The 17,311-nt window shown below is 36.0% G+C and overlaps 1 protein-coding gene across 4 annotated transcripts in view; it reads left to right on the forward strand.

The window, feature by feature from the left end:
• Positions 1-17,311, forward strand: part of FAR1 (fatty acyl-CoA reductase 1) — an 80,008-nt gene that overhangs the window by 45,126 nt on the left and 17,571 nt on the right. For 2 of the 4 annotated variants that reach the window (XM_043580719.1, XM_043580720.1), the window contains 7 exons: positions 271-446; positions 7,388-7,567; positions 9,793-9,970; positions 11,003-11,047; positions 11,161-11,279; positions 12,154-12,221; positions 13,711-13,882. In XM_043580719.1, coding sequence (XP_043436654.1) covers positions 271-446; positions 7,388-7,567; positions 9,793-9,970; positions 11,003-11,047; positions 11,161-11,279; positions 12,154-12,221; positions 13,711-13,882 — 938 coding nt within the window. Of the gene's footprint in view, positions 1-270; positions 447-7,387; positions 7,568-9,792; positions 9,971-11,002; positions 11,048-11,160; positions 11,280-12,153; positions 12,222-13,710; positions 13,883-14,191; positions 14,364-17,311 lie in introns of all 4 variants that reach the window. The other 2 variants (XM_043580721.1, XM_043580723.1) reach the window with 1 other exon arrangement.

The following is a 17,311-nucleotide window of genomic DNA, read 5'->3' on the forward strand; positions in this document are numbered from 1 at the left end:
TGAACAGTTCAGATTTAACTCTGCAAACTACCAGCTCTGTGTCCTTGGCAAGTTACTTAACCTCTGTATATCTCAGATTCCTCATCTGTAAAATGGGGATAATAATGTGGGCTTCATAGGGTGTTTTATATACAGAGTGATGGCAATTAAAAATAGAAATTTTAGGATGAACTTAGCTGGCATTTTAAGAATAGCGATCCTTGGTGGGGTGCTAATGGGTTTTAGAAAGTTGAAAAATACTGCCCTAAAATACTTTTTCTCCTTGGATAGCTCTTTGACAGATTGAGAGATGAAAATCCAGATTTTAGAGAGAAAGTTATAGCGATCAACAGTGAACTCACCCAACCTAAACTGGCTCTTAGTGAAGAAGATAAAGAGATCATCATAGATTCTATCAATATTATATTCCACTGTGCAGCTACAGTAAGGTTTAATGAAAATTTAAGGTAAGTAAAGATATTATATGATATGTGAACTTCAACATAGTTAAAAGATCTATTTGAATTATTTTTAGTCAAATTGTTTTGAAAGTGATTTGAAACTGTTTGCCCTGTGTCAATTGTAGCTTTTGGTGACCTAAAGAGTGTTAAAGGAGTTTTTCTCCTTGTTATCAATTTAAAGACATTGGATAGCTAGTGTCTGTGTATTAGCAGAAGTTGCCATGAATTTAAGTGTAGGGCAGGGAAGCACAGAGTAGAAGAAAGAGAAATTTACCTTCAGTAGGAGTGTTAGTTTTAACAACTAATAGTGTTTGTTTCCTCTTCCTCCACTTTTTCAGAAGCCTATACCCCAGCAGATTTATTTTTCCACTCCACACATACCCATCTGAAAATTAGAAAAAAATTAGGCTCAGGTTTTGTAGCATAAGATAAAATGGTTTATAAACTTAAGTCATACCTTGTGTTTTTTTAAAAAACTTGGTAGCAGTGTTAGGGATAGGCTACATTGGACATGAGTTTAATTAGAAAAATAACCTGGACTTCTGTCCAGATGCCTTTTCTTTTTAAAAAAAAAAAAATTTTTTTTTAACATTTATTCATTTTTGAGAGACAGAGAGACAGAGCATGAGCAGGGAAGGGGCAGAGAGAGGGTGACACAGAATCGGAAACAGGCTCCAGGCTTTGAGCTGTCAGCACAGAGCCCGATGCGGGGCTCAAACTCACAGACTGCGAGATCATGACCTGAGCCGAATTCGGATGCTCAACCGACTGAGCCACCCAGGCGCCCCTGTCCAGATACCTTTTCGAGAAAAAAGCTTTTTAAATGTTTACTTTTTTAAAAAAAAATCTAACAAATATGTACTTCGAAAAATGGTGCTTATTCAAAGGATTCTTTTTGATGGTATGTTCAAAAATACCATTTTATAATGTTAATCTAATTGTATGGTCGATTGTATGCCAGTTAAAGTGGTGCAGATTATTTTAGGTTTCACAGTTACTTGAGGCCTTCCTAGAATGTTTTTAAGTTAAATTTTGATTATAAAGGGTTTTGAGATTATTTCTCATCAAGTCTTCTATATGGAAGTATAAACCTTAATTGATACTATATATATATAATGTGACCGTTCAGTGCCAAAGCGTTAAAATATGTTTTGCCTATGTTCCAGGTGAGGGCACTGTAGTAGTCACTTACATTTCTTTAATTGTACTTTATAGTTTTCAGGGTATTTTCTCATGCATTATTTTATTCTGTGCTAATGTTACCACTGTGATATCGTGGGCAAGTCCATTTTATATTTGAGTGTACCAGAAAGGACATGAGCTTTGGAATTACATACCTTAGTTTTAACTTTGACTTTATCTTTTATTATCTGGTGATAATAATTTATTTATTTTTAGTTGTTTCTGTGCAGCCGTTATGTGTTCATGATTCAAAAGTGACAAAAGAATCTTAGTAGAGGTATGGTAGAATCTCACTTTCATAAAAGATGTGTGTACATATATGTGTATTTAGATAACATCTTTCGATACTTGCCACTTATCTTTGGATAGTGTGATTACAGGTAGGTTTTTAGTATTAAATAGTCAACCTAACAGATATTTCCCCCCATAGTTCTAGCTTTCATTATTTTTCATAACCAACAGAAAATTCACACAGCCTTATGAAACTGTTTTCAAGAAAAACAGGTATATGTTTATTGGATAATTGTGCTGTAGGTGCTTTTAAATGGGAAATTGATTTGCAGACTGGCAACATTAATTAGGATGAAACTCCTCAAAGTGACTTACGAACCAAATTTTCTAGGAACCTTCTCCCTCTGTCTGTCCTCCTCGGGGTAAACGGGGCTACCATTAACGAAAGGGAAATCTTTTCATTATTCTCTCTTTTACTAGCGATCTCATAGTGGAATGGGAATTATAGATGAATTATAAACTCTATTGCCTTGTCAAGGCATCTATATTTACTGACCTACCTTAGTCACTACATTGAAATTATTGTTTTCTGTTAAGCAGTTTTAATGGATATTAACATGTAAGTGGGAATATTGCAACATTAGATTTGGGCCATACATTCTAAAATACCATAGTTTAGGGGGCGCTTAGGTGGCTCAGTCGGTTGAACATCCGACTTTGGCTCAGGTCATGATCTCACAGTTTGTGAGTTCCAGCCCCGTGTCAGGCTCTGTGCTGATGGCTCGGAGCCTGGAGCCTGCTTTGCATCCTGTGTCTCCCTCTCTCTCTGCTCCTTCCCTGCCTCACACGTTGTCTCTCTCTCAAAAATAAATAAAGATTAAAAAAAATTTTTTTTAAATACCGTAGTTTGGTATATAATAACTGCTTAAAAAAGTTACTCTTTATAATCATATTTTAAGTTAACCCACAAATAAAAAATGGCACAAAGCCTTTATTGCCAGGGCAAAAAATAACCCAGATTATACTTCCAATATTATACCCAGTATTTTGGGAGAAACCAAGATAAATTGCACAGAGATCCTGTTTGCAAAGTCCATATAGTCTAATAAGGGAGATGGATTGCTTAAATAATCATAATAAAGTGTAGAAAATAAGGAGTTACTGAAGAACATACATTAAGTGCTGTGAGAATTGAGAGGCAGTAGAGCTCATTTAGTTTTAGATATGGTGGTTTATAAACCTTGAGGTGGGAAAAAGTGGGTATCAAGATTATGCATTATAAAGAAATACTGACCTGAGAAAGATGAGGAGAGAGTGATTTTGAGGATAATGAAGGGAGTTTCTGAAATAGTTGATCCTGGGTTTTGGTGCCCCTAAGGAATAAGGAAAGTGAAGGTCGCACAGGGCCTGTGTAGTTGAGAGTAGGAGAGTATCAAGAAACTAGTGTGAGATGTCAGAGATGTAGCAATTGGAACATGAGAATATGTGACTATGAACTTTATGAATAGGAGAGTAGGTGTCAAGAAGGGAGTAGAAGTGAAGATGGATGATGAGATCAAGAAGCTAAGTTGAGTCTAAGGGCATCAACTCTCCACTTAAGAATGCATTATGAGGGGCGCCTGGGTGGCGCAGTCGGTTAAGCGTCCGACTTCAGCCAGGTCACGATCTCGCGGTCCGTGAGTTCGAGCCCCGCGTCGGGCTCTGGGCTGATGGCTCAGAGCCTGGAGCCTGTTTCCGATTCTGTGTCTCCCTCTCTCTCTGCCCCTCGCCCGTTCATGCTCTGTCTCTCTCTGTCCCAAAAATAAATAAACGTTGAAAAAAAAATTAAAAAAAAAAAAAGAATGCATTATGAATCTTAGGAATTCCTGGAAAATGTGTTAAAAATGCAGAATCTTAGACTATACTTGCAAAATTCAGACCCTCTGGTTTGGGATAGTACCCGGGAATCTTAATTTGTAGCAAGACCTCTGGGTATGATTTTAAATTATAGACGTCTGGGTCTCTTACCTTAAGATTGATTAATTGGTCCCTAGACATCTGTGTCTGCATTTTCATTAAATTAAAAAAAAAAAAATCAGCAGTAGTAGTGGTGAGATCTCACTTAGGAAGCATTTTCTCAGAAGTGGGGAAGGAGGAAAGAGATATCAGAATGGCCTGCGGAGCTTATTTAAAATATAGTTTTCTAGGCTTCAATTCAGACATTACAAGGTGTCTGAGGGTGAGGTCCAACAATCTACATTTTTTCTTTTCTTTTCTTTTCTTTTCTTTTTTTTAATGTTTATTTATTTTGAGAGAGAGTGTGAGTGAGCATGAGCAGGGAAGGGGCAGAGAGAGAGAGAGAATCCCAAGCAGGCTCCGTGCTATTGGCACAGAACCCAATGTGGGGCATGATCTCATGGAACTGTGAGGTCATGACCTGAGCCAATCAAGACTCTTAACTGACTGAACTACCCAGGTGCCCCAGTCTACATTTTTAATAAGCTCTCAGGTGTCTGTCATGGCAAGCATGAGATCTCTGGTATAAGGTCTTAGTATTATCAACACATATTTTGTATAATTTTTTTTTAATGTTTAGTTTTGAGAGAGAGTCAGACAGGCAGAATGCCGCGGGGAAGGGGCAGAGAGAGACACACTCACAGATCCAAAGCAGGCTTCAGGTTCTGAGCTGTCGGCACAGAGCCTGACTTGGGACTCGAACTCATGAACCATGATATCATGACCTGAGCTGAAGTCGGACGCTTAACAGACGAGCCACTCAGTCGCCCCTATCAATGCAAATTTTGAACAGTCCAGAATGTCTGTACAAGATAGATGAACAAGAAAATTTATTGGCAGTTAAAGTTGAATTCTTACTTTTTTTTTGGAACGGCTTCTATGTCCGTGTTAATGACAGGGATCGTAATTATAAAGATTTGTTCATTTTGCCCCATCTTCCAAAAGCTAATGTTATTTAAGATGCATTTATGACTCCATTTAATCAAACCGTGAGAATATTTTATACACACAGACACACACACACACACACACACACACATATATTTTTAGTATTAAATGCTTTCTGATCTAACATGTCAGGGTCTCAGCCTGAAGTTCAGTGGAGTAGAAATTGAATGGTGGTAAAATAGAGCGAGATTATTAGCGTTGCAGAGATACTAAAAGTTATTTATGGGGGCATAATATGCCTTCAGGTTTGGGCTCTCAGGTACAGGAGTAGTAGACAGGTACACAAGTGTTCTCTCTGAAGTTATTCCTTATTTTCAGTGACCCAGAAATTCTGTCACCGTCCTCAGGAACCTGTAACAGAATATCCTTTGTGTACTGCTCCCAAAACACTATTCTCCCTAGCTTCATTGTTTTGCAAATGCAAAAGAAAATAGCTTATTGCCTTACAGTCCAGTGGACTGTATCTTCTCTGTGAAATGTCTTTTTTGCTGGAATTCCATTTGAACAGATTCCCTCCCACCTCACTTGAGATAAGGAAGAAAAAAGCTATACTCCTGGTTGTAAATCTCAAACCAATTATTTCATAAAAAAAAAAAAAATCCTTCTAGTATGTTTTCATGAACCCTCGGATTCTATTAAATTTAAAGAAAAAATCATGCACAGGAGTTTTTCTCTCATGAATTATTTCTTGTTCTTGGTGACCCAGAACTTGTTGTCCCGTCCTCAGGAACCCGTAACAGAATATTCTCTGTACACCTCTTCCAAATCAGTACCCTCCCCATCCCCACTGTTGTGCAAAGGCGATAGACATCAAAGCCCTGCTTTAGAGTCAAGTGGACCAGATTCTATCAGTGACCTATCCTGGCCTTTTAAAAGAATAATTGGATTTTTTTTTTCTTCTTAAGTACTGAAAATGTAAGAATTCTGGAAAGTACTTAAAACCACTGATTGTTATTTTAAAACAAATTCTTTTGTTGTCTCTCTTTGAACATAAAACGTAAACGTAGGATTTCTGATTTAGGGAAGCAATTTCCACATTTCTAATTTCTTTCATTGTTAAAATTTTTGTGATGTGGTGGTATTCCACCATGTTGATATGCCATAATTTATGTATTGTTCCCTAGATATAGCAAATTTAGGGAATTTTTATTTCTTTCTTTGAAAAATTAGTGTTAGGTCAAGATTTTCCTCCAAGATAATTTCAGTAGGTTAACTAGATGAATAATTATATCCTTTTTATACTTCCTGCTACTACTTTGTCTTAATCTCTTTTGGATCAGTTTTATCAGTGTAGTTATCAACAATGTATTACTTTGCCGGTTTTAGCACAGTATTACTGGTATTATATCAACTTTTCCCCCCTTTCAAGTAACAAGCTATAAATTTTAATAGAAAAGGTTAATAGAAAGCAAAACTATCCACCATCTCATTACCTTTAGTAATATTTACTGAATGCCTGTTTCAGTGCCTATTGAGGAATAATGCTAAATACTTGCAAGCTTTTCATTTCATTTAATTTTATACAAATCTTAGTAGGTAGACTCTGTTATAGTTCCCATTTACTGGTGAGGAAACTGAGGCCTGAGTGCTTGACTGATGATGCAAGGTCACCCAGTGCTAGCTGATAGGTAGGCCAAGTCAGAATTTGAAGCCAGGTCTTACTCTAGAGTCTTGTTCTTAATCCTGCTTTACTTTTTATAATGTGTATATTTAAAAAACATTCATGCAGATATCCCATGTTTTTATAGTTGTCATATAATTATTTTAAATGACTCTTTTCTTTGATTGTGATAAAATACTACTTTGTTGAAGTTTATTCATTTCATTCATAGTGAATATCCGGGCTTTCACTATTACTAGATGATGCTTCATTGATTAGTTTTCTACATATTTACTTTTGCATTTGTGAAATTACTTACTTTGAATAAATTTCAAGAATAGAATAATACATGGGTCATTTTTGAATCTTGTGACAAAATGTACCCATTTTATTATAATACCCCTTTGAATTTTATAAGCTAGTCTTTAAAGTGTTTGGATTAATTACTACACAGGGAAACAAACGTATTCTGGATTAAATGTTATAATATAACTTCATGTGTCTGAGTTTTCTTTGACTGTTTTAGCCTTACTGGTGACTCTGCCTTACAATTTTAAAATTACGTAACCTTTCTGCTTTCTTCTCTTTTGTAATTCCACATCCTGAAACAGTATACTTCTAAAAATCAAAGTACAAGAGAAGTCTAACATGGCTTCAAAATGTATGTATAAAAGCCAAAGACTGAAGTTTTCTGTTTTTATTTCTGGGTTATTTAAAAATTTTAATTTGTACTTTTATTTTTTAAATACTACTATAAGATTTATTTTATAATCAGAAAATCTTTCTTTTTAAACACAACGGATAGAATGGATGCTCTTTATATTGAAATAAAATACACAAAATCAGACCTAAGGGATTAGTTGTAAAGAAACCAAAATCTCTGTCTTCCTAATGGAAATTAATTTTTTTTTTTAGCAGGTGAAATCAGTTCCTTTCGAATTTTTCACTGGGAAAGCTTCCCAATTTTTCATTGTCACTTTTTCTTTTACAGAGATGCTGTTCAGTTAAATGTGATTGCTACACGTCAGCTTATTCTCCTTGCACAACAAATGAAGAATCTGGAAGTATTCATGCATGTATCAACAGCATATGCCTACTGCAATCGAAAGCATATTGATGAAGTAGTCTATCCACCTCCTGTGGATCCCAAGAAACTGATTGATTCTTTAGAGTATGTTTGTTTTAAATTTATACACACTTGCTTTGATCCCCAAACTTTGGAGCCAAAGTTTTATCTATTTATATGTGTCTCTTGGTCTATTTCAGTTTCTCTCTCTTTCTTTCCACTTCTCTTCTCTCTCTCCACCTACACGTATGTGTACATTTATCTCTTTCTTATTCAACAAATTATTACATACCTACTCTGTGCTGCTTATTGTATAGATTTATATCTGCATGACTGATGGTGAAGTCAGTGTTGAGCTTGAACTTTTGACCAGGTGTGATGGTTGGAGGAAGGTCTCTGAACAGCTCATCCACGATAAAGTCTGCATGGCCAGGATTTCATTTGTTTCGGGCTGCGCTTTCTCATAAAGTGAAACAAACAAACAGAATCAGAGCAAAAACAAAAAGTAGGGTCTGTTCTTCTTTAATGGACTAGAATTATAGAAAATTCCCGTGTACATCATATCTAAACATAATTGTTAATCCTCATATAACATAACATAATTGTTAATCCTCATATAATAGCCCTGTGGGCTTCTTTTTTTTTTCTTGTCTGTTTCCCGTAGGCCTTCTTTCGTCCCCCAAATCCTATCCACTTTCAGTTATTGTCCCCTGCTTTCTCATATTATCTTCTTCCAAAGGGCACTATAGAGTATTCATTGCTTCTCCAAGTTTTCTCCTAAAATAAGCACATAATAAGTCTTTTTCTTTAAGGCTTTCCTGCTAATCAGTGTGAGGAAACAGACAGATTGTAAGAAAATAAGTAAAATAAGAATGGGAGCTTACCAAGACATTCTTGTAATTCCCTGGTTTCTGTTTTCTAACTCCCATTTCTTAGATGGTCCCAGATGTTTACCTCATGGTCTCAACAGGTCAGTAGTCAGAAGTGTTTAATATCTCGGGGAGAAGTTGAATGTAGAAGTTAATGAAGCTTTTTACTTTTTCTCTTTTAGCAATTGGTATATCCAAACATCTAAGTTTCTGAGAAAGAGCTTGTAACCTTCTAATTCTGCACCTCCTTTCTTTGTTTACAAAGAAATGTAGCTAACAGACAATTTTAGAGTAACTCACGGATTGGCTTTATGAATTCAACTCCCAGTGATAAGTCTTCCTGCCTAATGTCTCCTTGGTTTAGCCAGTTTGTTGTTGTTATTGTTGTTGTTGTAATGTAGCAACTGTTCCATTTTTCAAGGCTCCTCTCCACTGTGGAATTGTTCCTAAGTTGCGTAGCAACCTCCCTTCAATTTTGTTAGGTTCTTTTTCTCCCACACACAAAAAGTACTTCCACATACAGAAGAAAGCTTACCTTAATAATTTGTTTTGTGCTTCCTCATCAGTTAGTATAGGGTATCTTTTGAGTGTGATAATACACTAAGTGTACAAGTCTGTATAACATTATAAACAGTAAGGAAGAGTATTTGCAGACAGGTACATACATAATGGAATTGGAAATGGAGAATTGGAAAGACCATGGATCTCACCTAGTGTATCACCCTCCTTTTATATAGGATCAGAGTGGACCTTTTCTTCAGAGATATTGAGAGAATTGGAGGAATTTTGTGACTTCATAGTAGGTTGCTAGTTGAATTTTTATAGCATGGTTCAGTTTATTTTGATCATTTACTTTAGTATTTGTTAGTCTCGCTGGTGAGAACATAACAGTTTTTAGTGCTTTACATGAACTACTTAGACCACTAGATCTTTTATATTAATTGTAAATGTATGTTCATTGCAGCTGTTTATTGCAACATATTATGCTGTTTTGGTCATTATATACAGGTCTATAATTCTTAATATGAAATCTAAATTTTGGAATTTATTTGGACTTCAGAAGGGAAATATAATCTCTGTATTATGCAATATGAAATAATGAGATCTGGGATAGTACCCCTGATCAAACATATTTGAAGTGTATGAATATTTACCCAAAGTGGTATTTTTTACAAGGCCACAGATCAGTTGAGATCAGTTATTGCTACCTACCATATTATTTATGAAAGAACTCGTTGCTTTCAGACCTTTTTGGATGTAGAAATTGTATATAGGAGATGTGGACTTGTAGTTGATGTTTAATGAAAGTAAGATTAACTTCCATTTATTTTTTTTTAGTAAAAGTTGTCAAATCAATTGAGTCAGAGCAACAGATACGTTTGAATATGCAAAGTTAAGTGGTTTTGATTTTACAGTAAAACATCTGAAAATATTTTTGCATGCAATTTCCTTGTTAACCAGGTGGATGGATGATGGCCTGGTAAATGATATCACACCAAAATTGATAGGAGACAGACCTAATACATACATATACACGAAAGCATTGGCAGAATATGTTGTACAACAAGAAGGAGCAAAGCTAAATGTGGCGATTGTAAGGCCATCGATTGTTGGTGCCAGTTGGAAAGAACCTTTTCCAGTAAGTTGTTAGAAATCTTTGTAAATAATGGAATTGAGAATTATAAGTTTTGTCTCTGTTTAAAAAGAGTTGGCAGTTGTTTGATATAAGAGCAGGTGTTATTTACTGTGCGTGGCTTACTGTGGCAAAATTGTTCTCATAGAGACACTTCTCTTGGTACTTTTATTTGTAATGTAATGCCACGGATATAGAAATGCAGGTAAACATTTTAAAAATCTTAACTAAAAATTAATTCAAAGGCTGTGATATTGTCTGGAGTCAAAGCATACCTCGCCTTACGCGTTTTTTTTGTGACTGACAAGATACTGGCCTCTGACACATCAACATTTGTTGGCTTTTAAAATTATTTACTGATTAGTTTCCCTTGTGGAGGTGAAGGGAATAGAGCTGAAAATATTCAGGACCTTGTTTTATTTCATTTGCTTTTTAGTACCAAAAAGAGGAAAGCCTTCCAACGTGTAGGCTTCTCCCTGTATAGATCACAAGCTAAGAAAGGTATAAGACATTTCTATGATAATTTGCTGTGGAAAAGCAGGACATTATGGTATTTATGAATCCCTGGAGTAAGATGATATAAACTAACAGATGAATTGATTTAGGAAAAATCTGGGTCTCTATAATTATAGGAAGTATAGTCTTTTTTGTTGCTTTGACAAGTGTTCTCTTTCCCTCTGTTTTATTCTGAGGAGGATTTCCCTTTTCCCCCTAATCTCGCGATGCTGCCTCAGTAAATAGCACAGAATCAAACTTGTGCAAGTTTAATTTAGCTAAAATGTTTGACAGGTATAAACTCCTTTTTATAAAATTCTCTTTGTAGAGAGTTAATTAATGGAAGAGGAGGTAACTCTCTGAAAATGACTTCAGGGCAGATTGCTTTTGTTTAGGAAGGAGAGAGAGATTCTGGCCTGAATCTAGTCTTTTAGTTTTTAGAAGGAAACTGCTAAGTATACATATGGGGTTGTAGATTTCAAATAATAAATCTCTAGTTTTATAATATTTCTAAGCTCACTCTGTTTTTAACTTTTGTATTAGGGATGGATTGATAACTTTAATGGACCAAGTGGTCTCTTTATTGCGGTAAGTAAATCTTTTGATTGATTTAATATTCTACATACTTTTCTGTTTTCTGTATGTCTTATATATGCATTCTGGCTTATATATCTTAAGGTGTTTTTTTAATTTCAACAAAGGCAGGGAAAGGAATTCTTCGAACAATGCGTGCCTCCAACAATGCCCTTGCAGATCTTGTTCCTGTAGATGTAGTTGTCAACACGAGTCTTGCGGCAGCCTGGTATTCCGGAGTTAATAGGTATATGAGGTGACAATGTCACTTGTTAAATATGTAGTAACTGCACAGGGAAAACGGAGCTAATGACTAATGTTAATTAATCCTTACTGATATGTATAGGTATTACCACTTCCAATTGCAAGAACTGGTTTAATCACGGGTAATATAGCAAGTAGTTCCATTAGCTATAATTAAGAATTAATGTTAATTTTCATATACTACCTACAGGATGGGACAAGTTCATTCGGGATTAAAAATGAGAAAACCCCCAAACCCTACCACCCCCTGTTGCTTTTTAAATCCAAACTAAAACTTGGTGTAAACTCAATGTATAAAAAATCTGAAACTCTCGGAGATGGCACACTAGAGCAGCTTGAATCAACTCAGGCCTCTTTTTAAAAGGGAGTAGTAGCATTTACAGGTAACTCTTAATATATTTTTTTCCTAATCAATAAACTGCCTTATTTTTTTTAAGTCTGTATTTTATATCCCAGAAAAGGAGAGATACAATTATATGTGTATATTGTTTCTGGTAAAAGAGAACTCAGCCCGTAAGTTTTTTAAACTAGAGCCTCTGAGATAGGACGAGCTGTAGTTGTTTGTCGTTTTTGTTACACTTAAAAACAGATAGTCCTGCTAGTATAAGCAAGAAAAACATGAAAAGAAAAACAATTTTTTTTAATAATTTTTTTTTGGTAGGGGAGGGGAAAAAAGGGTAGTTTTATATAGTCCTTCAGACACAAAAATTAATCCTTTAAGGCTGATTTTTAAAATAATCAATGTAGAAAAGGTACCCAGCATCCTTATTTCTTCCTACTTGAATATTGTATAAGATTTAGATTGGATAAGTCCAGCCTCTTTTTATGTTTCATTGCTTTGATCTTTGTCTTTGCAGACCAAGAAACATCATGGTGTATAACTGCACAACAGGCAGCACTAATCCTTTCCACTGGGGTGAAGTTGGTATGATTTTACCTGTGTTTTTGAATGTTAGAATAAATCTTAAAGAACTTCAGATGTTCACTGAGTTGTTATGTTAGAATACACCCGTGAGGCATTGAAGCCACTGAGTTACCAATTTATTCTTATTTTAGTTGCCACATTAGCCAGTACTGCTCTGTGATCCTTAGCAGTACTTCACAAATTGAAAAATATCCTGCAGTATATTCCCTCCTTGGCCCACCCTTGTCTGTTTTTCTGCTGCTGTCTGTGGCAACCCTCACAGATGCCCGTGGCAATGAAACAGGGCTTCTTTTCCTCCCTTGTGGGTGCTCTCAGTCCTGATGTTGTTGATCCAAAGGCAATATCCCTTCCAACTACAAGAGTTGTTATATCACAGGAGCTAGCTGGCTGCCCCAAGAGTAATGAATTAAGGAGTTAGCAAGAAGGATACGTTTTGTCAGAATATTTTCTATGACATTTATTAATCTGTTTAAATTCACAAATCCACGGAGTATGTATGCTGTGTTGCTTGTTCTAAATTAGGAATAATATAACTTAAAGCCTATTGAAATTGAATAATGTTTTAGTTGTTTATGTTTTCAAATTTAAAGTAAAATATATTTTTGGCATTGATTTAGTAATAGGTCTTATTTTACCTCTCATTGAACGATTTTTGTTACCCTTGCTGAACAATTTTGATTTTAAAGTAAGTCTTTATGTCATTTGTCCTAGGGTTTTTCCGTGACATTTTTATTTCAATGTAAAGATTGACCATTAGGGCATATGAGGAAAAAAAAAAAAAAATCTAGGGCGATTTTAATTTTTGGATAATTATTTAAATAGTATTCTTTTAAGAATTTTAAAACACTGAAATGAGTTAGGTTTTTGGTAATCTCTCATTGTGTTGTAAAAGTTTAGTAAAAATCAAGTTGAACGTTATTTTTAAGTGGATATCTCAATATACACTTCTATTAAAGTATTAACATAGATCATAGATTTGATTGTGTTGATAATGTATTAACTAAATAAATTACAGCAGAAGTTAATTTTGGGTTGTTTTAAGCTTGTTGATGTATGTTAATTTGAGCAACTTAATTATTCATAAGCAAAGGATGATGATTTTCCTTTTCTTTTTTAAGTAAGTACAGTAATAAGAATCTGGAAAGAGGAACAGAAAGAAAGAAGCTATCGTGAGAGGTGAAATATAGAAAGTGACATTGTAAACTGACATAGGTAAAACATTAAAAGGATTTTTAAGAGTGAATTTTAGCAAAAATTCATTCATCTAATTAAAATTCATAAATAGAGGCAGTCCTAAAACCACCCGAGCTCAGCAGTCTGATACCCATATTCTCTTAGTTATTATCGAGAGTAGAAAAGTTTGTTTTTTAATTGAGCGAACTCTGACATCTTTGGTAAAATATTTTGCTTTGTAAAAACATGATTTTTGTTTTTCAAAACTTCATTACATGGTTATTATCAAAGCTGTTACACAACTTTTCTTCCTCAGAATACCATGTAATTTCCACTTTCAAGAGGAATCCTCTCGAACAGGCCTTCAGACGGCCCAATGTAAATCTAACCTCCAATCACCTTTTATATCATTACTGGATTGCTGTAAGCCATAAGGCCCCAGCATTCCTGTATGATATCTACCTCAGGATGACTGGAAGAAGCCCAAGGTAATGGTGACTGGCTCTGTCTTATCTGTTCCTCTGACTGTTAAACAACCCATGCTTACACTAAAATGCATATGAATTAACTCTGTATTTGTTTATGCTTATGATAAGGCTTAATGGCCTTTTGTGAATGAGAAGACTCTTGAATTTAAGACTTTGTCAGAAAAGCGAAGGTAGTGTTGTCACTCTAATTTATTCTAAAGTTTGGATAATAAATTATTGTCGTGTGCTGAATTTTAGGTCTAACTTTAGGTCTTTTTTTCTGAATAGCAAATAACATTCAAAATGCTCTGACGCTTATTTTTCCTACAGGATATTATCTAAATCATTTCTTCAAGATGAATCCTTTAAACCAAGTATTCAGGCGCCCCAATGTTAAGTTGTATTCCAACAACTTATTGCTTCATTATTGGAAGGGTGTCAGACATACAGTACCTGCATTATTGCTCGATCTTGCACTCAGGTTGACAGGTCAGAAACCGTGGTAAGAGGAATAGCAGTAAATACACCTATGTATTGGTAAGGTGGTGGAAGCTTGCTGGAGAGACGAAAAGTCTGCTAGCATGAGCTTTACCTTTAGAATTACTAACCTGAATAATCACAATCACAATCAGGACGCTAGGACATTTCTTAGAAATTGAGGATATTTGGGGAGACTGTGGATCTCATTTTATTGGGCCATTGATCCTCCAAAATCCCATAATAGAGGAAATGTCCAGCATCAAGGTTGTCATTGTTATTATAAGCTGAAATTGAGCCCGTCTCTCCCCCTTAAAAACTTAGAGGTGAGTCTATAGGGGATTAAGGGTGAAATATTTTGCTCTGAGTGGATTGTGGAGTTTTATATGAAAAAAACGTAGAATGCTTCTAAAAATTTAATTGCTCAAAATATCTCAGCTGCCCATTCAGCTTATAATATGGTAATTACAGTTTTTGACTAATTTTCCAGGTTGAGAATGTCATAGTTTAAAACAAAATTTAACAAATGAAAAACTTTCTGTGTTCTTATGGTTGTTATATAGCCTTTCTTTCTTCTTTTCTTTCTTATTGAAACCCCACAGACTTAAAGTCCTCCCCTCCCACTGTCTTTACCAGAATTATAGTGAAATGTACCACAAATATATTTATTTTTTTTAACTACATTGGCATTACAGTGGAGACTTTGATTGGAGAGTTCAGGATTTGAGTATTTATCTATAAAGAAGATGCTGATTCCAGATCTTCCATCAACTGTCAAAAAATGAAAGTGAGGTATCTGCCAGTTATAGTGTATCAGGATCTGAGTTACTTGTAGGGCTTTTCTGTGGATTCAGTTGTCCGTTACGTTCCTAACCCAGTATGTTAAGTATTGAAATATGTGAGAGGTGTTGAACAACTTTAGACTAGATAAAGAAATACTTCATGGAAAAAAGATCCAAAGTGTATCAAAATTATTTTCACGTTTTTCTAGAATGATCTGCGAAATGCAGTATTTGTGATTGGCATCATTCTTTCCTGGCTAAAAAGCAAATGTAAAATTTATGAGAGATGGCATTGCATGCTTGCTTGATATTAATAAGGTTATTGCACGTTAGAGCAGAAAAGTCAAAACTACATCTGCAAAAGTAAAACAGGGTAAAAACAAAGCCTGCCTGATACAGTAAAAGGGGCTTAGTAAACTTGAAAAATGAATGAATAGCCAAAATTTATTAAATCATTTGTAGTAGGTGTTGCTACATAACAAATCATCTCAAACTTAGTGGCTCAGAACCGAAGTTATTTTTTATTTTTAAATTTTTTTTTTGACATTTATTTATTTTTGAGACAGAGAGACAGAGTATGAACGGGGGAGGGTCCGAGAGAGAGGGAGACACAGAATCTGAAACAGGCTCCAGGCTCTGAGCTGTCAGCACAGAGCCCCACACGGGGCTCGAACTCACGGTCTGCAAGATCATGACCTGAGCCGAAGTCGGACACTCAATCGACTGGGCCACCCAGGCGCCCCAGAACAGCAGAAGTTATTTTATCATTTCTTTCAGTTCATTGTTTCTCTCAGGATCAGGAATTCAGGAGGGAACCTGCAGGACAGTTTTGGCTTGGGAGACTTTCACAGGATTGTCAGATTCAGATGGGGCTGAAAGGGGGCGGGCAGCGGAGCACCTTGTATCACTGTCTCTTCATAAAGTGGCGGCAGGATCTCTTCCTATAGTGTCTTTTCAAGGACTGGTGGTAGCCTTAGGGGAAATGAACTGCTTATCTGGTGACCGAAGGCTTCAAGGAGAAGCATTTCAGCAGGCTGGCGGAGCCGTGTGCTTCTGACCTACCTACGGAAATGATACAGCACTACTACCTACCAACCTATTCTTTCAGTCACAAGCCAGTCACATGTCCTCTGAGAGTCTAGGAAAGGGAATGTAGAGAATGTTCAAGATCATGTAAAATTGAGCAAGTGAGTTGAAAGGTATTGTTGAAGCCATTTTGGAAAGTGCAATTGGCTGTGGTCAGCCTCCTGGCCACGACAGTTCATATTCCTCCCTTGTGGAGGATACACTTATTTCTTCCCCCCTACCAAGACCTTCCTCGCATCAGCTTGAAGCCACTGTTGGGTCCGCTGAATCTGGCACAGTGGCAGATGAGGCTGTTTAGGAGTGGTTTTGCAGGTATAGTTCCTCAAGTGTTGGTCTGAAAACCTATGAATGAAAGTGATAAAGTTACCTGCTGCCTGCACACCCAACGTGGATAAGCATAGGAAAATGACTGCACGATTTTGCGCATCACTGGTCTGTAACAGTTTTGAATTCCAGCTAGGCATGTTTGATGGTTTCTTAATTACGGTTCAGTCCTACTCTCTGGTTGTTCTCTGAGGCTCTTGGCTCTGCCCTCTGAGTCATCCTTCTTTTTTCATTAAAAAAAAAAAAAAAAAAAAGGCCTGTGTTTGCAACTGAATCATCTTCTTACCCGACTTCCTTGCCCATAAAAGGTTGTGAGTCCCTAGGGCTGGGATCAGCAAACTTTTTCTGTAAAGGGCCATGTAGTTTCTGTTGCTGTTACTCGCTTCTGCTGTTAAATGTAGCTTCCAGCTTGCAACTACTCAACTCTGCAGCCATAAACAATATGTAAATGAATAAGCATGACTATATTCCAATAAAACTTTATTTATGAAAACAGATGGCTTTGGCCCCTAAGCTCTGGTTTGCTGAGTCTTGATCAGAGGCCTCTATTCACTTAGTACGGTCTCTGTCCCTTTAAGTGTAAACTGATAGGATTCTTTTTCAAACTGTACACATTTCCTGTATATCTAATTTTAAAGCAATCTACTCCATTACATCACAGCCATACCCACAGAACTCTTTAGGGCATGCCTTTTTCTATCTTGAGTTCCTTATGAGGTTGCTATGGAACAATACTCTTAGATTCTGCCTCCTCAACAGTAGAGTTTCTATGAGACATGTC

This window comes from Prionailurus bengalensis, chromosome D1, assembly GCF_016509475.1.
Source record: "Prionailurus bengalensis isolate Pbe53 chromosome D1, Fcat_Pben_1.1_paternal_pri, whole genome shotgun sequence".
Lineage (NCBI taxonomy): Eukaryota > Metazoa > Chordata > Mammalia > Carnivora > Felidae > Prionailurus > Prionailurus bengalensis.